The 23,562-nt window shown below is 41.1% G+C and overlaps 1 protein-coding gene across 4 annotated transcripts; it reads right to left on the reverse strand.

Moving 5' to 3' along the window:
• Positions 1–1,377: 1,377 nt before the first annotated feature.
• camsap1a (calmodulin regulated spectrin-associated protein 1a) lies at positions 1,378–21,085 on the reverse strand. 4 transcript variants are annotated; one of them, XM_067574077.1, is made up of 20 exons: positions 20,726–21,085; positions 19,919–20,121; positions 13,354–13,616; positions 11,908–12,069; positions 11,730–11,810; positions 10,535–10,594; positions 9,966–10,107; positions 9,709–9,848; positions 8,919–9,015; positions 8,662–8,788; positions 8,296–8,381; positions 7,742–7,826; positions 5,228–7,598; positions 4,959–5,095; positions 4,649–4,857; positions 4,412–4,474; positions 4,027–4,114; positions 3,805–3,926; positions 3,352–3,470; positions 1,378–3,164 (listed from the first exon to the last, which is right to left on the reverse strand). In XM_067574077.1, exons 2-20 carry the CDS (start codon positions 20,118–20,120, stop codon positions 2,874–2,876), a joined length of 4,845 nt encoding a protein of 1,614 aa, XP_067430178.1. In that variant the 5' UTR covers position 20,121; positions 20,726–21,085; the 3' UTR covers positions 1,378–2,873. The 4 variants fall into 4 exon arrangements, with proteins under 4 accessions (XP_067430178.1, XP_067430180.1, XP_067430181.1 ...); XM_067574079.1 differs by lacking the exon at positions 10,535–10,594; XM_067574080.1 differs by lacking the exon at positions 4,412–4,474.
• Between the last annotated feature and the right edge of the window lie 2,477 nt (positions 21,086–23,562).

Genomic DNA, 23,562 nt, shown 5'->3' on the forward strand with positions numbered 1-23,562 from the left:
GCTAGCATGGATAATGTTGCACAATTTGAACTCAGAGGTCTACAGACAATTCTTTCATGGCTTCATTTTTGCTCTTCTCTGTGTTGAGATGTGTAGGACTTAACATACACAAGTGTGGGCCTTTCTAAATCCATACAGGCTGCGGTCATGACCAGTCAGTTTATCTGGCACACAGCATGCAAGTCACAAAGCGACAAATTATGTCCAAGGAAAGAGCACACACCTGAGTTTAATGTAGATAGTTACATATACTGTATGGGTGTGATGCTGAGGTGCATCAATAGCTGTACACTAAACTATGTTGTGTAAAGAAGACAAAAACTTTCAAGGTGAAACAGTTGATGAAAGAAAGAAGAGTGAAAACATTGATGGAAAAAAGAAGGAGGGAGGTGATTGAGGTAAGACGAGAGTTCCAGATCTGGCTGGAGAAGAGGTCTAATCAGACAGCTTAAGTGAGAACACCTGTGTGGTTGTACTGTGGGTGTGCAGGAGCTTGATGAGTGGATGAATAAACAGTTAGCTGGGACACCTCAGTGAGCCATTGTTAATGTTATTAGTGACACTTGTGCTTTTCCTGAAAAAGGCCTTGGAAGGAACAACAGTAATCTTAACAGTGTGTAGGAATGATTTATGCCCCAAACGGTGTGTGTGAGAAGGTATGACTATGCATGGGCTGCAAGTAATGATTATATCCGTTATTGATTAATCAGTCAAATGTTTTTTCAATGTATCAATTTGTCATTTTGTCTACAAAATGTCAGAAAATAGTGAAAAATGGCCTTTAGAATTTACCACAGCCTAAGCTGATGTCTTCAAATGTCCTTTTTTGTCCGACCAACAGTCCAAAACCCAAAGATATTCAATTAACCATCATAGACGACAAAGTAAACCATAAAATCTTCATATTTGAGAAGCTTGAGGTTTGGCATTTTTGCAAAAACAAATGATTGCTGATTAATTTTCTGCCAATCGACTACTCTGTTGTAGCTTGATAACAGTGTGTAGTAATAATAATGTGTGAAAGTCAGTATGGTTCCTGACCTCATTCACTCACCCTTTACCTCCACCATATCCAGTAAAGACAGACAGAAGGGGAATAGTCACTTTTATACAGCAGACATTTTGACTTGTCACGACAGGAAAAGCACAGGTGGAACTGATAACATTAACGAAGCTAAATAGGTTTCAGCCATTGTCAATGATATTAATTTCAACTGTGTTTTTATTGTTCTGACATGTCAAAATGTAAAAAGGGGTCATAGAAAAAAGGAGGAAAGTGAAATAGGAGGGCAGACTGAAATAAAGAAGAGGAGTGAGTGAGGAAGGAACAGATGAACATACACACAAAAATACCATAGACCACTAAAACTTCAAACATTTCATCAAAAAACGTACCTAGTTGCATTTTATTATATATCTTCAAAATAAATTAACATACAATGGAACACAATGAAACAAGACTCATAACATCTCTGAAAGCCTGTAACAGAATAAACCTCAAAATAGTGCCTGCTTTTTAGTAAACATAACTTGTACATAACGTACAAAAAATACTACTCAAAAAATGTACAAAATGCAGCAAACAAATATCAAGTATTGTGCAGTTTCCCCACCGCATTAAACCAGCCGCTGACAGTCAGTCATTACAGGGAAAATTACTAGTGCTGCCAGGCAGCGTGTTGAGCGCCAGAAGCTACATTAAAATCGTATGTCTCACCAGAGGCCAGTGAGCAGATAATGAGTAGCAAACAGCTCAGTGGCATAGCTTTGTCCATTTTGGTTCAGCAATACGAGCCAGTCAGGGATCTCAGATGGCTCGTCTGGGTGGTGGAATATAAGTATAAAGTTAATACAATATAATGCACTACTGATAAGGTATAATGCACTGAGTCTCAAAAGCGCCTCCTGTCTGGAATAAATACTAGTACAATTTCTCCTACTGTAAAAACAACATTATTTTAAGACTTCTCTTCCACCAGAACAGCAGCACACAGCTCCAAAACTAAAAAAAAAAAAAAAAGAAAAGAAAAAGAAAGAAAATGTTTTGTTGCTTTGTTCCATTTTTCTGTTACATGACAGAAGTTTTAAAGCATAATCAAGAGAGTAAACACATTCAGAGCTGAGTGCACAAGTGGTGCAAACAGCTCTCCCCTAACACAAATACTCACACACTTCCCCAAACACACTAAATAGAAAAACAAGACTTGACCACATACTAACATCCATTCCATACTTAGATTTAAAAAAAAAAAAAAAAACGTTTGTTCAAAGCTCCCTCTTCATGAAAGCACTGACCAGGAGTAGTAAATGGTGAATAAATAAGGGCTCTGTATGTGGAACCTGGATTTATCACAGCAGTAGGGTATTTTTTTGCCAAGCTGTTATAGCAAACTTTTTCAGTCAAAATCGAGTGAACGTTCACCACAGTCTGTCTGTAGTTGCTGTAACTACATACACCGTATGAAGATTCAGTAGTATTCAACTTGAGGGTCCATTTCCTCTTCAGTGCTATACAACAATCAGTCCATCATCAATAGTGCCAATTTAACATAGGACGTACCTACAAATTATAACACAAAAGTGTGACATGCAAAATAAAATGGTAACAAAACAAAAAGAAAAAAAAAACATTGCAGTGCATTCAGTTGGCAGGTGTTTTATATTCTCGCACTGCTCCGGACTGACATCTCCATTTATGACAACATGTCGTAGCCCTCCCACTTGCACTAGCTGGCTAACGCCACTGTCTAATAACACGTCAGTCACATGATCATGTGTCAGTCATCTCCATGATTATTGGGTCCTGCCCAACAGTACTAGATAGAACAGAAACTGTCACAAGTGTCCATCTCTCTTTTTCCTTCTCTCCTTTCTCACTTCCTCCGTGAGCTCCCTGGTCTCTTGACCTGCCAGAGGTGATTGTGGATGGTCAGGGCGTCCACGCTGACTGACACGGTCTTGGCAGGGATGACGGTGAACTGTTTGCGGTCCGAGCTGTATTTGTAGAGCTTGTCGATCATCTTCCGGCTGATGGAGCGCGGCCCTGTGCCCGTGAATTTGACGATCTCCTCAGTGTCCGGCGAGTAACTGTAAATGGCGCGGAACTGGCACCCGCCGTCACGGAAAAGGATGATCAGGTGATTGGACTCGCACTTTTCCAACTCCTGTGATCAATCAGTTATGGAACATAATTACTAAATATGGAAAAAAACAACTCAGAAACATAACTGTGTAAGAACTAAATCTGCATTTGCCGCAACTGACACAAAAAACACTGATGATTTTAGAAAAGTATGAATTATCCTTCACTTATTCACAATCAATAAATGAATTTCAAGTGATCACACTGACCTCCAGAATAAAATTCTTCTGGCCCTCATTGACCTTTCCAGCCAGGCAGCAGTGTGCGATGGCATTGATGATGATTGGCTTGTTGGACTTGGAGCTTGGCTCCTTGAAAAGTTTCGGACCTTTAACAAACAAAACATAACAAAGAGATTAATGAGAGAAATGCATACAATTTTGCAAGTGTTTAAGGGAATAGTTCAACATTTTGGGAAATATGCTTATTCACCTTCTCCCTGAGAGTTAGAAGAGAAGATCACTACAGCTTTAGAGTGGTATCGACCTTCTCATCTCTCTCAGCAAGAAAGTAAATCAGCGTATTTCTCAAAATGTCAAACTATTCCTTTACAGCACGCCTGAAAGCTTACTGCACAAAAGTTTTTTGCTTTGTGATGGTAACAATACATTAAAAACATTGGTGTTATACGAATAAATAGGTTTTTCTGCATTACTGCTCACCATTGTACTCTGCTGAAGTGATGGAAGAGGCTATGGAGCCGCTCTCCCAGTCCCTCTCCATGTTCCTGCTTGATGCTCTGCTCAGCAAAGGGAATGACTCCACAGAGCACACGGATCCAGCCCTGGAAGACGCAGTCATTAGTGAATCAAATGACTACATTGATACAAGAGATGGGAACTGATTATCTTGTCAGGACCTAAACATTAAACAGGATGTCTCACCTCTGTGACTCTGCCCCACCAGAGATGACACTATCTGCCTCAGTAGCCAACGACAATGTGGATCCTCGATGACTGCAGCTCAGATCAGCTGAAAGTCGCAGACAGCAGGACTTATTACCAGTTACTTTACTAAATAAAACAGCAGTGTTTGTCAAGCCATGCCTGTTCCATTTCCACATGACAAGCAGTGAGCCAAATCCTGTGATGTTACTCTAAATACCAACAGATCTTTAATCTATCAATCAAACAACCCTGTGATTATGAAAAATCGATCATAGCCAAATCAGACTTGGATTTTAAACCCCTGAAGGATTGTTTCATTAGCTATTTTTAATAGATGTGTATGCTTGATGTCACATCATGCAGAGCAGGTTAGAAGGTTCACCTCCCCTGCAGCCTGCTGCTGAGCCCTGGGCTTTGATCAATATGGACACCTTCAGAGAATGACCTGCACAACACACAGGTGCACACTCAGAGCATGACAAACAATGTACACAAGTGAAGTGAAGTGAATGGATATTATACACACAACAGCCTATTTGATTATACGACAACATGTAGACAAACAGACTGGACAAACAGACAAAAATATAAGCTGTTGAAGAGCTAAAGGTGCACTTACGTGTGGTGGATCCTTTGGAGAGGCTGTTGGACTCTTCGCGGTGCAGTGACTTGGGCCTGCTCCTGCGGGATTTAGTCCGTGGGCGAGGCTTAACCAGACCCTGCTCCTCCATCAGCGCTTGCTGCTTCCTCTGCAAGTATTCCTGCTTTATTAGCTCTCGCCGCGCTTTCTCCTCTTCTTTACGAACACGATCCTCTTCTGCCTTACGCCTTCAAGAAAGGAGTGAGTCAAATACAGTATACACCCCCGTACGCACAAATCCACCTTAGACAATTCCTTATCCATATAATTAGTGTGTGTGAAAACATACCTGGCCTCATCACGTTTAAGCTCGCTCTCTACTTCTTGCTGTTGTTTGCGAACTCTCGCCTCTTCAGCTTTGCGCTGCTGTTTGAGGAGGAAGGCAGCACGACGCTTTGCCATTTCATCTTCTGCCTTCCCGTCATCCTGGAAGACAGAGAAGAGTGCTCATCATTTAGTTAGTAATTATGCCTCACAGATGGTACTCTTCTCTTTACACACCACTTCACAAGTTACGCATGGAAGCACACATAAAAATGCAGATATCCTGAATTTTACCTTAAAGAAGAAGCCTAGTACATTCCTCTGCTCGCTATCTGCTGCGCAGTCTGTAACATCTGTGCTGCCATCCTCCACTGGATCCTTAAGCTCTGACAAATCGACCTCAATCAGTTGACCCTTGACCCTGGTAGTCTCATCTCCACCCATGGCCTCTGTCCCTGAGTTGCCAACGTAGTTCTCTTCTGGCTCTGCAGCCTGTGACAGAGGTTTGGGCGTATTGGAGATGACTGGCGGGTCCTGTGATTGGGGTTTGTCTGAGAACCGTGTAGTTCCCTCTCCGTTGCTGCGTTGGTTGGGGTCATCATGGACTCTGAAAGTGGTATTTCTCACACTGTTTCTCTCTATCCTGGAGCTCTCAACAGTTAACCCTGTCTCCTGCCCTCCACCGGTATTTTCTCTAGGAGAAGGCGTGCATTGACTGTCGGACTTGATCGAAGCCGTCTTGCTGTTCTCGTTTATCTGCTTTCGCTCTGAGGCTTTGTTGCGTTGGCTGGAGCTAAGCTTGGGAGGACGGCGAGCGGGAGCAGAATTGCTGCCACTGATATCGACAAAGTGAACTGCATACGATTTGGATTCTGAGGTAGAGGGTGATGTTTGTATTGTGTTGAGAGTTGTGCTAGGGTCTGATTGTACGGGTTCTGGCGGAGAGGCCACGCTCTGCTTCATCAGCCGGTCTTGCTGTAAGGAGAGTTGCATCATCTGCTGCTGAATTGAACTAATAGCTTCATTGAGGAGATCTATGGAGCGGGAACATTCATTCATGTCAGGTTCAGCCACATTATCCTGGGACAAGGTGTTCAACCTGTTGTCTCTGTTTATCTGTCTTCCTTCTGTTTGACCTGCCTTAGCCTGGACTTTCAGAGCCTCAAGACAGGAGTCATCCTTGCAGGACTGGGTTTTCAATTTACTCCTGTCAGCATCTTCTAGTTCTGAGGAGGGGGAGTGTTTCAGGGGCAGGGGAAGTGTGTCACTCTTCCCTCCACCCTTCTTCACAATGTTTAAGAACGCAGCTTTTCCCAGCTTTAGTCGCTGCCGTGCAGATAGGGTCTCCATCTTCTTCTTCTGATACTCTATAGCACGTCTTTGCTCTTCTAGCTGCATGTGCAGTTGCAGCAGCTCTGAAGGCACTACTGATGGACTCACCATCATATTCTTCCCCAACACTGAAGCAGGCTCCTTCCCTAGCCAGCCGGAGCTGCCCTCACTCCTCAGCTGCCAGGGAGGGCAGGGGTTGATCTCCGAGCCATCTGGTGTGGTCTTCTGGGAGCTGCTGGTACTTGAGAATCCATCGCGGAGGGCAAGTTTAAGGAGCTTTCTCTCTGCAAAGCTGGTCATTTTGACACTGGCGCTACCTGAAGCACTGCAGCTGCTCGCCCAGGATGCTGTACTGAGGCAAGGGCTAGACCGCCCACTGCCGTCTTCCTTATCATCCCGCTCACTCACCTTTGAGTCTTCTCTAAGCTTGGCTGACTCACCCTCTCCCTCTACAAATTCACACACCTCACCCTCTTCTAAGAACTTTCCCTTTCCTCTCTTCACCACCTCTTTAGCAAGCTCCATCTGATCATCGTCCTCATCATCTTCCTCAAGGTCTGCAATGTCTGAGTCAGAGTCGAGCCCTACGTCCATCCCAGAGGAGAAAGGACTGTGGCGGTCTGGCTCTCCTGACAAATGAAGGAAAAAGCCTTGGGGCTGTTTCTTCCCAGTCTGAGAGGTGCCCGTCGACCCTTCCGTGGGTGGCCTGAGAGAGCTTGTGACTGATTCTACCACAGGTACGGGTGTAAAAGCGCCTCTGTTTGACTCAGACGCTAGGGCTTTCCTCTGTGAGGTGCTTGGGACACTGGCGGTTGTTTTCCTGTAAGCTAGCGCTGCTCTAGAGCGACTCTCACCACTCTCCTCCTCCTTGTTCAGGCTGATGCTCTTCTCTTTTGCTGGCTTAGGGACGGCAGGCATCAAAGGCTCCAGATAGTAGCTGTCTGCCTGGTGGTCTGGAGCAAAGGGACTCGTATCAAGGCAAGGAGAGCAACGACTATTAGAAACCCTTGGGGTGGAGGTTGAACTCTGGATTTCCAGCTCATCCTGCTCCATGTCGCTCCCAAGTCGATGTCGTGGAAACACTGAAGGGTGGATAACAGCAACCAGCTCCTCCTCCTCTATTTCCTCCTCCTCATCCTCTATGCGAATATGACTCAGCAGGCTTTGACCAGTGAGTCTGTGTTGAGGCAGTGTTCCTGACCCCAGTATGTGTTTAGGGGTAATACTCATAATGTTAGAGGCCAAGCTGTCTTTGCTGATGGAGCGAGCAATGCTGATACTGTCTGCGTCATCCTCCAGAGGAAAATGCAGGGCATAGGGCTGTGATAAAGGCCTGGACAGGGACAGAGGGAGGAATAGGATTTAAGTGAGCTAAGTGTAATAAATCAAGAAATAAATAAAGAAATCGTCTGTTGTAGCTGTACCTGCTTCTAGATTAAATGGAGTAACTGTGAAAGTTGTAATTAAACGGCTCACCTCTGCCTCCTCTCTGGCCAGGCTAGTACTGATCCCTGATGCTGCCCATCCGGACGAGTCAGAGAGTTGGACCGATTTCTCAGCTCTGTACAAAGAAAATATGATCAGTATTAGAAAATGAATGAATACTTTAACATGCAATATTAATGTTTCATTTCAACGTCCTAAAGTTGAGGAAGCTAGAATATAAAACTCACTCCAAAAGAATCTGATATAAAATAAGAAATGTTACGTTACATCTCTAAACATTGCAGTGAACTCAGACCAAGACAGGATCTCTGTTATTCAAGTTATTAAAAACCCCTCTGCTTTAATTAAGAACTTATCAAGTACATTGTTTTATGTTTGAAGTGGACAGACAAGGAAAATTCAAGAAAACAACGTTTAGATTACGATCAGAATATCTTTCCCACTCTGTATCTTCCCTCTCCCTCCCTTTTCTCTGCCCTCAAGCCTGTCCATAAATGTGATTAAATAGGGTTTGAAGAACTTTGTCATTTGAGTCAGCAAACTAAGTCAACACTGGTGCCTAAGTAAATATTGTTTTACATTACCTGAAGTGTCATCCTCAATCCCCTTCTGTTGTCTCTGTCTCAGTGGCAGTAGAGAGTGAGATGGGCTTGATGAGCGTGGTTTAGTGCTGTGAGGGAAATACAGAGATGTTTGGGTTTACAATTAAATCTGGTTTGATTTCTAAAATGTAGAATCATATAGTGAAAGATTTGCTTTAAAAAAGGTTACTCTGCATCATGGCAATTTACAGTTTTTTTTATGAATAGGTCACATTTTTGATAAAAAGGAAGAGCATGTGATAATGTAATAATGAAGTGTGAAAAAGTACATTAATCAATGAACCAGTAACTTGAAAGTAAAACGGGTTCTGTGTGGCGTTGCTGAAAAACACAGTTACTGTATAATACCTGATGTCAGGGCTCGGAGGCGTGGTCAAGACGTCAGCAGAATTTGATGATGTCAGGAAACTACGTTTAGTGACGTTGGAGATAGGTATATGACTTCGAGAGCTCTTAGGCTGCAGCAGCAATCTCACTACAAAAATTGGAGAAGGGGATATTAATCATTAGAAGAAATCCTTTAACACTGTTTAGCATTTTTAAATAAAAGATCCATTGGCAGTTCAATAAATGACAAAACAATACATCAAGAGAGTGTACTTTACCATCTCTGATTTCCTGAAGGTCCCTGGGCTGTACAAAATCTGGCTTCACAATCTCACACCACCAGAAGAGCTCAGCAATGAACACCATCACATTATTCTGCAAGATACAAGGTCAAGCTCAGTAGCAAGGCACATCAATGAATATTGGGTTGTGTTGCAGTCCATATTTTTATATTACAATGGATCAAATGACTGTGTATGTGAAAGGGGTCATTTATTGTAACAAATCCAACCTAACTCTGTAGTTACAGAGCCTCTCGGCTTATCTTTAAACCCTTTGTTTTGGTTTTATGGTCTGCAGTTTTACTGTTTAGATTCATTCTCAGTAATCTTGTCAGCATCATTTTCAGCCACAAAAAGCTCTGATAAACTGATAAACTTCTCGTGTTGAAAGGAAAGTTAGGTGAAGCTACTGTCCAGCAAACCTCCGCATTGAATTTGATGGAATATTTAACACAATTTGTTTCCTTAGTAAATTAACCCATGTGTAGATTTGCATGTTAATAAGCATAGTAGAATGATCTGGGCATTTAACATAGCAAAACAGGGATAAAGGAATATTGGACTTTTTCAGGTGGACACAACCACGACACCAAATAAATGCTCAAGTTTCCCCCTGTCATCTGGATCTGTCAATATAGGCCCTGTGTGTTTACATGATTACCATATCAACTTTATAAGGTGATAATATGTCAGTGTTGTGTTTACATCTTCTTCTGTTGCCTGCGAGTGTCCAAAAAAAGCAATTAATGTAGGTTTAAGGTATTTTCTGTGGGTTTTTTTGGCTCACCCTCAGCACTGGTGGGGAATACAACATGTCCTCAGACTTCATATAGAAGCACTTGTTCAGGTATTCATTAGAGAACTCCTTCAGTAGCTGGAGGTTGTACATGCTGTCTGCTATGGAGGGGACCTCCTTCAGACAGATATCTGCAAGAAACAGCATGCATAGAACGGTCAACACTATCAGGTACACAATATGTGAGTGAACAGGTACAGTATCTAATGCTTTTCCTCAGTGGATTTAGTAGTCTATTGTTACCGTACCTTCCAGTCTGATGAGTTCTGGGCAATAGAAGTGGATCAAAGCAAGCAGTGCCGAGCCGTCTGAAATATCCTTCAACAGGTCGTCCAACAGGGGGAAGTGTTGAAGTGTCCGACCTGACAGGTGATCTCTGCGATAACGCACCTACATGGCCAGAGAGGGCCAGAGTTCAGATAAAGTTCATAAATTATCTTATCAGAACAGAGTCACATGACCACTTGTCACATGCAAACACAACTATTAGCACCTTGTAAAAAATGTTTTATTCATTTATTACTTTCTAGCTCTCTCTAACATATGTACCGTAGAGTATGTGTTTGCAACTGGCATCTAGTTCTTGTTGGTGTTTATCTTCTATCAGTTAAAGGCAGATGGAGCTTTGCAAAGTCTTTTAAAGGAGCACCTTGTGCATTATGTGGTACATTAACTCTCAGAAATGTTAATCACTTTCAGGTACAATAGACTAAGATCTGTTTAGTAGCTGGTGCACGTGATAAATGATTAAAAAAAGGGAAAAACACAATAAGGGACAGGATGAAATAAAGAAAATGGTCAATGGTGAGTACATTACCACACGAGAGAACTCCACAGGCTCCAATAAGCAATGGGCCAGAGCATGCAATATATCAGGCTGGTGAGGGAAAAATGAGATGATTGGGAAGAAGTTAATGAAATGAGGTGAGCCATGACTGGATGAGAGGACATGAGCCATGTAAACACTGGCTCCATACAGGTTGTCTATGGCGACAATGAGTTATAAGTGCCTGGTAATTCATCAGGTTTCAGGTTCGCTCAACAGAAATCAACAAAAAAGAAAGCATACAGGGAGTATAGTGGTGCGTGTGGGGAGGGGAAGGTGATGAATATGAAACTCAGCTGAAAAATGCAGGAACTACCAAAGCTTTCATGCAAGGTAAAAAGCATATAAGCAAGGGGGCCACCAGGGGGCACTGTGTCATCTTCACTGTATTTAAATAACACATCATTCTTTATAAAACTGGTGTTAATTCATGCCTGGCTAATTTCTTGTTTGGCCTATTACAGTTTATTTTTACTTAAGCTGTCACATTGTGCTGTCCAAGCTGACACTGACATATATACACACTTAAAAGACACACACACATACACACACGCACACATATTAGCGGTTGCTACGTCGGTTGCACTTACAGGTACAAGCTTCCAGTACCATTTGGAGGGAGACTAGTATCCAAGAGGCAGGAAGGGAAGGAATTTAGGGGGAGACACAAACAGGAAGAGCAGCAGACAAGTCAAGGGTCAGATACAGTGACAAGGAATCAGATAATCCCCAGTTACCATGGAGACAGATCTGATTTTAAAGGGTTAGGCTGAATGAGTCAAGAATATGTAGTTTAACAGAGAATAGGGAAATGAAGAAATAGCCGTACAGGACTACAGAACTCAGAACTAGAGACTTTGCTTACACTTGTCTGTCAATAATATTCCTTTTCTGATTGGCTGATAGGAACCACATCACGCCATGACTTAAAAATTGTGTTTGAATCTGTGATCAGAGGGTGATGTGAGGTGCTCATCAGATCACAGTGCAAGCAAGATCTGATGACAAAACCTACACACGTGACAGTTAATGCACCCAGTGAGGACAGGATACATCATGCGAGTGAAATCGCAGCCAGGAGGACAACAGACAAAGGCAACAACATCACTAAAGAAAGACAGTGTTTTAACAGAAAGGAGCTTCTTTATGAAACAAGAAAAAAAGTGACAAAGAGAGAAGGCGATACCTTCTGGTGACTGGGTGACTCCAGCAGATGTTGCTTCATTTTCATCTCTTTTTCTGAGATCTCCCTCATCTTCATGTTCACCTTTAAGCGACAAAGATACGACAAAGGTCAACGCAAATGAAAAAAAATGAATGAATGCACAAATGCAAACAGGGACACATGAATGTTTGGTTCTTACCTTGTTGATCCAAAAGACCATCGCGTCTTCCAGGTCAAAAGGCAGCTCCTTGGAGGCACTGAAGTTCGAAAAACGCTTGACACTGGACACAACCTTCTCGATGCTGATCATCTCCACTGTGTAGGCCATCATCAGGGCATCAATGAGATGGATGTGGGAGCTCTGGAAGAACACAATAAACAGGAAAAGACAATGAGTTGTCTTTTAATATAACAACAGGAAGACTATTTTGGATTTGATTTGGTTTTACTATACAATGGCGTATCCTGCCCCATGTCGTGATAAGCAAATAATAGATTGCTGCTTCTTTTCCATGCATACAACTCTCGTTAAACATATGCTACAACGTCAATCATGTTTTCACACTTTTCATACATGGCTTTAAGGATAAGTTTGCAATAATGGGTCTGCAGAAGGTCAAATATGCAAGAAAGAACAGTGTTCCTTATGTGGTTACATTGTAGTTACATATAAGATTAAACAGTGATGATTTCAATGGGATTTCTGACTATTAGATAAGAATACTTAGATCATTATTTAGTCAGAGATTATTAGGCTTTTACACTTCACTTAAATTAGAGTAGTATCATCAAGTGAACTGGCAACCTACACTTGCCATCTGGCAAACAGCTAATGTGACTTTTCTTGCAAAAGCCAAATGTGAGCCAAGAGAAATGGGATAAATAATGCACCAGTCGACTAGACTGTTTCGCAGGTTTTAGAGGGCGTAACTAAAATATTCATGAAGCAAAATGAACCAAAAGGCTCAGCATTTTTCATTTAATGTGAACCCACTACTCAGACATACTGTATTAATCATATACTACAGGTGTGAAGGCACAAAAACAAACAAGACTGGCTGATAAACTGCAGTTTATGTTGCATTTATGAGAGTTGTAAAGTGTCAATATGAATGCAGTTTCAGCTCAAATGGAGAAACCAAAGAGACTCAGATACACCCATTAATTAGTTTTCTCTAAAGCTTCAAAATCAAAAATCAAAGTCATCTTTTGAGAAAGACTTCTTGATATTCAGGTGATGTTTCCTTGTAGTGAAAATGCCTTTTAAGTAAAAAGAAATCCAGGCTTCCAGCAAAACAACAAACACAAGGACACACACACTTATGTATGCAGTATCTCTACCATACCCCTTTGCCTTTTTGTGCCATTAAAATACTGTGTGTGAGTCATAAATGAATGACAGTGAGTCAGGACAAGGACTTTCTATCTTTTCATGTGTGGGCTAGTAAGGATTTTGCTTGTAGCAGTCTGTAAGCCCTGCCCTGTTTCCATGGCAACTCAGTGATGAAGCATCTCTTATATCGTGGTTGGAAAAACACCTTTTGGACTGTGTGTTATAGATAGCAGATAATAATACCTATATGTACTACTAGCACTTTAATTAATTTGCTGATATCATTTTAGATGTTTAGATTAAACCACCCACCATCTTTATGGGAGCCGAGCTGAGATCCAGATTGGAGACTGGTGTGTTGTCGGTCTCCAGGACATAGATGCCTTTCCTGGACAGGGCCTGGATGACAGACTGGTGGCTGTGGAGCGAGGCTGCCTGCTCAGCATGCAGGATGAGCCCACACACCCGGCAGTAGAGCTCTCCAGATAGCAGCAGGTGGATGATGGGGGGCTTGATGTGTTCCTGCTCATACTGGTCAGTGTAGAACGGGTCCCGCAGGTCTGCAGGGATGTGATCTGGAAAGAACAATGATGGCAAGCATAATGCATTATTAAATTAATGTCTACCTGAGGGTTTTAACCTATTAAAGTTGTATTCAGTCACATATCAGACCATGCATCCACACTCAAACTAATGTTGCATAAACACGTGTCCACCAATGCCTCGCCATGTTACATAACAGAAAATCTCCCCAGGACACAGACTTGCAAGGTATTAGACTGTCTAAGAAGAAACAAGTGCCAGAGGAAAGTACTGAGACAAAGTCAATGGTTAAATAGCATGCCAGGTAGCAAGCCTGAAGGCCTATAGGTTGACCAGAGGTTTTAAGCCAATGAGCTAACAGGACTTAGCGGTGATACCTAAGCTGATGGTGTTGTCCTAGCCAGCCGGGTGTTTTCCTGCTCATGGACACAGACATGGGGCAGCTATTTTTATATGCCTTGGACATGCTAATCCAGAGTTAAGGCCTGAAGCACTCACGAAATTTAGCGTCCAGCGCTTTCTGGGTAGATTTAGGCAGGAGGCAACAGTGAGACTGCTCAAACATGATGCCAGCCAGACAACAGTCTGATGAAATTAGGAAACTGGTATTTAGAAATCGGATTTAAAATGAGGTTGCTGAATATTTCTTATATATATTTCTTATATAAATTTAGTTTGTTACCACACTGAATTATTTCGGGTCGTATTTTAGCAGTTCTTTCCATCAAACCAGTCAGTATTGATTACATTTTACTTTCCAGATAACTCTCCACTCAATATACAGTAACAGTCAAAAGTGCTTTTGAGAGTTAGATGAGAATATCATTCTCATATCAGTCCAGTTATTGTAATATGATGCTATAATTGTGTGACTGACCGAATCAGTAGCTTTTAGCAGTGGAGCTTCTCACTGGTGACTCAGAATCTGCAACAGACTGAAAGTACTACTGAACTGAAGACAGTGTTGATCGAATCAGCAGTGACTCTGCTGATTTGTGACTCACTGTATGTGTCACTTAGTAACATTGACAGACACAGCTTTACAAGTGTCCAGATCTCAGCAATGACAATTATAAAAAAGTTATCAAAAATGGGAAAATAATAAGTTTATCTATATAGCACCGGTCAAGAGCAGACTGATTCACAATAAAAACAAACAAAAAGCAAATAAAAAAAGCAAATAAGAGACATAGCAACAAACATTAAATGCAGACATCTGGCTAAAAACACAAGGCAAAAACTGAAATTAACAAAACAAATTAAACAAAAGCAAGTCTTTGCTTCCCATTAGAAACCGAGCTGACTGAGATGAACAGGCAAAATATGACATCCATTAGTGGAAAATACACAAGCAGCAAGCTCAGATTTATTACCATAGCACACTGTGAAGACCTCAGCTGTGTCTTTCACAGCAGACTGATTGCTTGGCACTGTGTATCTAGAGTATCTATCTCACTCTCTACTGTCATATAGTGCTGCCATATGGGCCTGACAATCTGAGATCATGTGAGAAAATGCTCATTGTGCATCAATCGAGGCCTGTGTTTATCTGTCTCATTTATGTTTCTCTCAACAAAAAGCAAATCTTGCAACTCCTCCTCCGGCCCATCTCCAAACACACCCTTTCTTTACACTGCCATTTCCTCAGCCTCAGCTGTCCCTGAATGCCCCCTCATCATCCTCCCCGGTTGCCGTGGAGATAGTGATGGGGAATGCCAGCATGGCCGGTGGTGGGGGCTGGGTGGCTGTCCCATCTCCTCACAAAGGCATGCTCATTGGACCATTTTATGGTGCCTGACATCAGGAGGTGTGCGTGGCGTGGAGAATCGGAGGAGGGAGGCAGTTGCTCCTCTCTAATCCTAGTTGCTAATACTCCTTGGATATTTATTATCCACCTGATCCTGAAACGTTAAAGCCCACCCTAGTGTGTATGCACGTGTGTGGGAAATCAAGAGGGAGGAGGGAATGCAGGGAAAGCCTTTGTTCCTATTCTTTCAGACACAAGGTCAGACCGATCTGCAGAGATCCTTGCCGACAGTCCAGGGTAGAGCTGTCAGACTCTGGGCTCTGCAGGGGGAAACACACAACTATTCTCTCTTTTAAGAAGGATTAATGGAAAATCCCCCAGAAGACAGTATGTTGGGAAAACATAGCCACATAGCCTTTAAGCCAACGCACCATTTAGACACACCTGGAAGTCTGAATCTGCAGAAAAAAATGAAAGCAATTTGATGTGCTGCTGTTGAGCTAGCTCTGTAATCACACACTGTAATCTTTCCAACATGTTTCCTCCTACTGTAATCTTGTTGTGTTTATCAAAAACAATTACTGTGCATACTATCAGTCAACGCTATTCTGAGGACATCTGAAAGTATCGTTTACATTCCATAATTTAATAGAGCTAGAAGCAGCCAATATTAGCTTATTGCAGACATATCTGTATCGGTCTATGTGTCAAACAGTAAGCGTTAAGATGCTGCACTATAGAAATGCCAAAGAGAAAGTATATAAATTGTGTTTGCATCCACCTGAGAACACTGACAAGTTCATTTTTCAACAGTAAAATATTCCAATCTGCACATATATTGGTGACAATTCTTGATTAAATTTAGGGGATCCCTTTTAAAAATGTTTGTTTAAGTGTTTATTGTGTTTCGGTTAAAATTACTGTTTCTAATATATTATTATCAGATTTGTTATCAGCATCATCATCATAAAATAAAAATGGGATGTATTATTTTATTTGTCTGTGCTGCAGCTTTGGGATCAACTGACTAATTACTGACAAATATGATAATAGAAACACATATGAAACTAGTGATATTGTGGGTAAAGTTGTCTAGTTACATTCAAGAAAACTAACAAACAGCCATCTAAGAAGATCTACTGTGTATATATATTGCAGACAATATTATGTCAAATTTAATCAAAAACCCAAAGGAAAACTACTTCATGATTCAGGTGCAACACATGCTGTCTCAGTCCCATTCTGATGTAATGTATCTGTCATCCTCTAAAAGTCTTCACTTACTACTTACTATTCTTAAAACATCATCAAAGAGGGAAATTTAGAAATAAAGGTGTGTGAAATATGAAACAGTCAGACTAACACAGCTTGTCAATATATGTGTGAGCTTCTCACACTAAAACATCTACGTAATAGTTTTGGTTGCATATTTAAAAGCAAGAATATATTCTGTCTCTAATCACAAAAAAAAAAAAAAATAAATAAATAAGAAAAAGCCAAGGGCTCTGGTTTCTAGAAATGACATTAAGAAAAGATCTGCATGTTTCTCCAAAGGCCATGAATAAAACAGACACGACTTAAACAAACAGGCTGTGTTGAACAAAGACACAAGCCTTCAGGTCCAATCCCATTAAACACTTAAACATGTGACTGGCTGTGGTGACTTTCACACCAGCACAAACAAACAACACAGTCCTTCCAGCGCTACTGTGTTGGTTGCTTTGCACTCTAATCTAATAAGCATGATTCGGTTCTTTTGACCTCCACAACACTATCAATGACCAAGGATGGTGTCAAAGAAAACAAAGCAAAAACTGATGTACTGTTTTTAAAAGAGATATAAAAGACAGGAGCACATTACTGCTAGATAAATATTAGACTGTTTATTCCAGACTTACTACATTCTCAGGATCACCACATATTAACCAATATGTTACCAAGTACAGATGAATTATAATATATTTATAAGCTCCGATCAGTTAGCTGTCTTACAGTAGTTAAACAAAATATGTAGTTCCTGCCTAAACATATATTCCATGTCTGTGTTGCTAATTCAGTCTAGTCAAATGGAAACTATTGGTATTTTTTTTTTCCATGCATCGATTAGGCACTGCATTATTGTGACAGTAACAGTGAGCAAGCAAACATCAGGACATGAAAGAGCATAACTTCATAACAAACAGTGGAGGGGCATCTCAATGAGGAGATACTGTGACCCAAAAGCTTTCATGATTTCAGGAAATCGCATTTAATGGATTGGTCAAAAAGAAAATGACTCTCTGCAACTATTTTATAACCGATGAGTCATTTTTCAAGCAAAAGTGCCAGACATTTCCTAGTTCAAGCTAATTGTGATGGATTGTTTTGCACATCCATCAGTCTAGATGTACATAACAAAGAATTTTGAAGACACCATCTTTGGCTTTAAGAAATTGTGGTTTTCTTTCACTATTTTCAGACATTTTGTAGACCCAAGCAATCTGCAGTAATCTGTAGACCAAGTAATCAAGAAAGTAATCTGCAGATTAATTAATAATGAACATAAATTCATGATTTAGTTGCAGCCATACATAATGTTAAGATAAGTAGGCAAAAGTTCTGACTCTCGATACTGTCATCACCGAAAGAAATCAGGGTGAATGAAGGAAGGCTGTGGAAGGTAAACAAATATCCTGGTACAGGTTAGGTGAAAATGTATAATGTTAACTTTCATATTTAAATTGGTGCCTGAAAAAAACTAAGTCACTTAACTCTCAAAATACATAATTCCAGTACTGTCAATTATGGATGAAAATGGAGTCAAGATAGTGAGTACCAGAAATCAGTCTATTGATAAAAGGGCTCCTTAGTGTCCCTGGCACACTGACGTCAGGAGGAGCCAATCAGATTAAGGGATGCAGGAAGCATGACGAGCGAGACGGTGATGGTTTGGTGTTTATTATGGGCATCTGATCTCTGCCCTGGAACAACACAACAGAGTTGGATAACAGAGAGGTGAAGCTTTAACCAGCGACATCAAAGCTCAGCATAAAAACGCTCCAGTTGTTGGGAGATTAATGTGATATCAAACCTGCTGGTATGGTGCAATACTGATTGTGGATATCAAATTTCTTAAATTTTAGGTAGTTTTAACTTCTGTGCCTCTGAATGTCCGTTTACATATATCTGCAACAGATTTTTAGGACAGTTTTTTACATTTTCATGGCATCCCATCACCTCATCCCACATTACAAACCTTTACTAATGCATCTAATCCTTAAGAATTTTAGGGGTTTGTTGCCTCAGAGTCAATTTACTGAGTCATCCACTGCAACACACACAGGAGACAGCACCGCAAGGAAGGAAACACTTAGACTACTGTATGTCTGGCTCATAAAACGGATATGATGACAAAGAGTTTTCCTTTACTGAACGACTGTCTGTGTGTCGGCCTCACCAATGCCTCATTGTCATACTGATAATAATAATCACAGAGACTGGTGGGCTTGCGTGAACAGCAGTGCTGACCCCCTGCTCACACTCCCCAGAGAGCAATCAGCGAGTGACACACAAACCCACATTCAAGGAGTGATTTCCAGACATTTACTTACAGCCTGGCGATGTAGAGCAATCATTTTTAATGTTTTAGTGGAGCTCGTCAGAGATGGCAAGGCTACTGACCTGTGCATAAAAGACTTGGTCGGTCATGAGCGGTCGGCCTGTGTCTTCACTCATAAACATGGACTGCTGGTATGTCGTCGTTGCGTTATAATTCATTTTTGACAACGATAATAACCAGACGACAAAGCACACGGCACTCTGAATGATACTTAATTATTTGGTGACAATTTATAAATCCATCTTTGTTAACAGGAAGATTGTAAACACATTAATAAATGATTTACTAAGTGGGAAGTGGAGATCTACACACAATGTATTCTTGTTGTCTTTTTGGACCAAAACCTACGGTGTTTTTTGGCTTAAACCATAAACTGGTGGCTTAATGGTTTGAAACATATACCATACAGTATAACCATGACATCCCCGGTTTGATTCCCCCATATTTACAGGCTGCATCTCCACAAAAAAAACAACATATTGATTACATATTTCCAAATCCCCTCATGCACTGTCCTGATCAATGCATTTGACTCCATTTTGTACTGCTTTTTTGTTGTTGTCATGTTTGCCTATGTGATAGGCTTATAGTAGATCAGCTAATAATACAAGTACTGCAATATTTGTACTAGGCTCTATGACAAGGATATAGATATCTGTTGTTATTTCATTCCTTGGCTCAACTTATAAGCTTTATAAAAGGTGTGTTGTTTTTATTTTGTTAATTGTTCCAGTTCAATTAACATGATTTGTATCTAGCAAGCTGTTAATGCATAAAGTGTAATTACACATGCATCATATAGGCTATAACGTGTTGTTGCTGATATTTAATTAGGAAATACATACAGTATTTCCCCCCTCTAAGTGAACCACACCTGGGCAAGAATAGCTTAACAAACTGTCTTACATGTCACAACCAGAGCTCATTTCACACACAGTGAATGTTTGCAAGGTCCCAGCAGTGAGAGGTAAACACAGAGGAAGTCTTACCTATGCCATAAGCTTTGGCAAACAGCCAGCGGAGATTTGCGTCTATTTTGGCTCTTGCAGAGTCGTACAGCTCCAGCGGTACAACCTGGGTCTCCATGCCTCCTCCTCCTCCTCCTCCTCCTCCGGCATCATCTGCCGCCGCTGCCGCTGCCGCTGCTCTCCTCCTGGTGCTGTCCCTGCCAGCACTCGCCTCCACATCCATCCTGCACGGAGGGAGAGACACGGAAACATTAATACCGGTCTGAACCGACTGCATTACATCATCGATAGATAAGAAACAACAACCAGCTCGGGCCTGGCCCTCTGACAACACCTGCTCTGGTGGTGATGATGATGATGATGATGATGATGATGTGAAGCTGTACACTTCACCTTGTCTAACCTGCTGTTACTGTCTCGACCGTTGGTCATCTAGAGTCAGACGCCATGACCATGCTAATTTTTCATTTAATTTTTACCAGACAAACACACACACACACACACACACACACATTAGATTTGCATACTGTTTCAGCTGATGATCAGCTGATGATCTGTTTGGTTGGAGTGAATGAAAAGCTACAATTTGGGACAACCGATATGCATCATTTATACCTCCTTTTGGTTTATTACCTATCAAAAATGAGGCATAATTAGCATCTTTGACTGCTGCTGTTAGTTAGTTAGCTGGTTCCAATCGAGCCTTTGACAGGTTGACCAATGAATGACCCAACATTAACCGTTAACTCTATTAACGTTAGGTTAGCTAGCTTAAACTGCGCAAACATACCTCGAAATTTAAGGCGTCAAACAGAAAAAAAACCTCACCTCTAAGAGCTCATTGGGTCTCCTCCGAGGCTTTATGTTTGAGACGTGCTGTTAAAACGCCGACATGCTGGCCTGGCTTCAGCTAACGGTGAAATAACAGAGGACTCCTCCCCGCCCAGCGACACAAATCTCCGGCCTCCCAGGGTAAAGCTGCGGCTCGCGACTGATGGTTGTTAATCCAATAATAAAAAATCTGATTGGCAACCATACGGAAGTGTGTTTTCGAGGAAAATGTTAACGTCCAAAAGCCGGCTGGTTCATATTTGCTGTCATCGCCTCTGAGGGAGGACTAGCAGGGTCCAGTAACGGTGTCCGGACAGCCCTGTTGTAGGAGCCTGTCTCTATGGGGACGAGCTCGGCTGTAACACACCTGTTCACCTGCTGAGGGCGCTGTTTGCCAGAGAGAGAGAGAGAGAGAGAGAGAGAGAGAGAGAGAGACAGAGAGAGAGAGAGAGAGAGAGAGAGAGAGAGAGAGAGAGAGAGAGTACTGAGCATTCATCATCTGCAGCAGTGCTGTAGACACTGGACACTGCCTTAAAGAGATACTGCAGTGATATATAGTATTGTATTCCTTCAGAATAGGAAGTACTCAGCTCATTTACTGAAGTAAAAGTAGCAAATACCACACACTTCCTTCTTTGGTTCCTTGGTTCCTTCCTTCCTTAGTTCCTTCGAAGGAAGGGAGGAGCCAAGGAAGGATCCAAGGAACCAAGGAACCAAGGAACTAAGGAAGGAAGGAAGGAACCAAGGAACCAAGGAACTAAGGAAGGAACCTTTCAAAGTTTCTTGGCCCCTGTCTTTCTTCCTTTCTTTGTTCCTTGATTACTTCCTTGGAGAGAAAGAAGTTCCTTGATTCCTTCCTGCCTTCCTTCCTTAGTTCCCTGGGTCCTTCCTTCCTTCCTTCCTTCCTTAGGTCCTAGGTTCCTTCCTTGGTTCCTTCCTCCCTTCCTTGGTTCCTTCTTTCCTTTGTTTTTGCCTTCCTTTTTCCTTGGTTACTTCCTCGGTTCCTTCCTTCCTTGGTTCCTTCCCTCACAGTATAAATGTGGGCACGACAGACAGGTCAGAAAAAGGCCGAAGGTCAAAACCTCAAGTGGAATCATCAGGCAGGAAAATCAGGAACAGGAACAGGATAACAGGATCAGGATCAAGATAACAGGTACAGGTGGCTGGAACACAAGTGTACAACATGAAAAAAACTGGCAGTGGACTCTGGTGAAAGGGAAGGTACACATACACAAAGTGATTAGGCAGAATGAGGGGCAGGGGAGCAGACAGGGATGATTAGAGAGTGGGGAACAGGTGAGCAGGTGGATGTGGGAATCAGGTTAGAAAGTCCGGGGACATCTGGTGGACAAGTGGAGAATGGCAGGGACTGAGGCAGGAAGGGAAAGATGAACTGGACTAGTCAATTAATGTGACACAGACATACAGTGCAAAATGAGAATGTTATAAAGCATAGACAGAGTATTTTATGGTTAGAGAGAATGACTGAATTATGACCACATTACCAATCAGTGTGCAGCCTGAGATCCTGAGGCAGGAAACCGCTGACTGTTCTCACCTCACGCTTACAGTCTAAAGGGGACTGTTCGTTTGCTGTTAGGGCTTTTAAATCACTTTTAAAGACTTATTTTTATCAAAAAGCTTTCTTATAAATTTTATTTTATGTTTATTTTTACTCTTAACTACTGAGTTATACTGTACTTTATTCTTGACGTTGTTCTTAAGTCTTGCATTGCTCTAGTTTAAGTTTGAACTCGCCCACTGTTTTCACATTTTATCCTTGGTGTTTTATTTATGGTTTTTAAACATCCATGTTTTTAAGTTTTATTCCTCTTGTATTCCTGTCTGTTTATTAATGCATGACTGTGTATTTCGTCATTGTGTTTTATGTGTTTGTTGTAAAACACTTTGTAACGCTGGTTTTGATAATTGCTGTACAAATAAACTTGATTATTATTATTATTATTATTATACCCTACACACACAAATTGATAAATATGTAAATCAAAATATAGTTGTTGATTATATTGATATATTGTTTTGTTGATTGACAAAAAGCTTTTGATTTAGTCTGGCATGAGGGATTACTTTTTAAACTAATACAAAGTGCTATAGGGGGGAAGTCTTTGGATGTAATTAAATCAGTATATGAAAATAACAAATTGGCTGTCAAAATTGGAGATAAACACACAGACTTCTTTATATATATATACATATACATACAAACATATGTATACATATATATTATAATTTAATTTGTTTGTTTTATCTATTATTATATTTTATTCTATTAACTAATATTGTTATTCATATTATTTTTCATTATATGTCATTAATTTCATTCCTTGACATTGTCTTTCATAATTGTAAATGTGCTTTGGCAATACATGTCAAATGTCATGCCAATAAAGCTTATTGAATTGAATTGACCTGAACTGAATGGTCGTGTGTTGTGTTGTTGTAGAAATGCGATAATCCACCACAAATCCTTGAAGGCTGATGGGACATTTGTGGCCCTGAGTGAGCCCTAAAAGGTGAGGGCCCATTGTGGAAAGTTACACCACTAATTACAAACACCACCACAAAAAGCATACTATTGCAGGCCATCACAATAAATATAAATATTGACTGGATAAAATGCTCACCAAAAATCAATAACTCAAGGTGATGTCACTCATCACTGCTCCTGTCCAGTCCAATGGCTTAAACAAGTAGTCTTCTTTTCTGTGTAATAGCAGCATTGTTCCAAATAGATTCAGGACTTTTAAGATTATTTAATCTTCAATTTTGCATTCTCCAAACGTATATATTTATATTTCAGACAAGATGACCAC

Source organism: Thunnus thynnus, chromosome 19 (assembly GCF_963924715.1).
Source record: "Thunnus thynnus chromosome 19, fThuThy2.1, whole genome shotgun sequence".
In the NCBI taxonomy this organism is placed as follows: Eukaryota; Metazoa; Chordata; class Actinopteri; order Scombriformes; family Scombridae; genus Thunnus; species Thunnus thynnus.

Bases quoted from the DNA above. Each gene is read 5' to 3' on its own strand.
- camsap1a (XM_067574077.1), bottom strand. From the start codon at position 20,120: ATGGATGTGGAGGCGAGTGCTGGCAGGGACAGCACCAGGAGGAGAGCA. The intron at 10,595-11,729 runs GTATCGCCTTCT...TTCCCTCACCAG, and splicing joins AGTCACCCAGTCACCAGAAG to CCTGATATATTGCATGCTCT. The intron at 9,016-9,708 runs GTGAGCCAAAAA...TGTATCTTGCAG, and splicing joins ATTCCCCACCAGTGCTGAGG to AATAATGTGATGGTGTTCAT.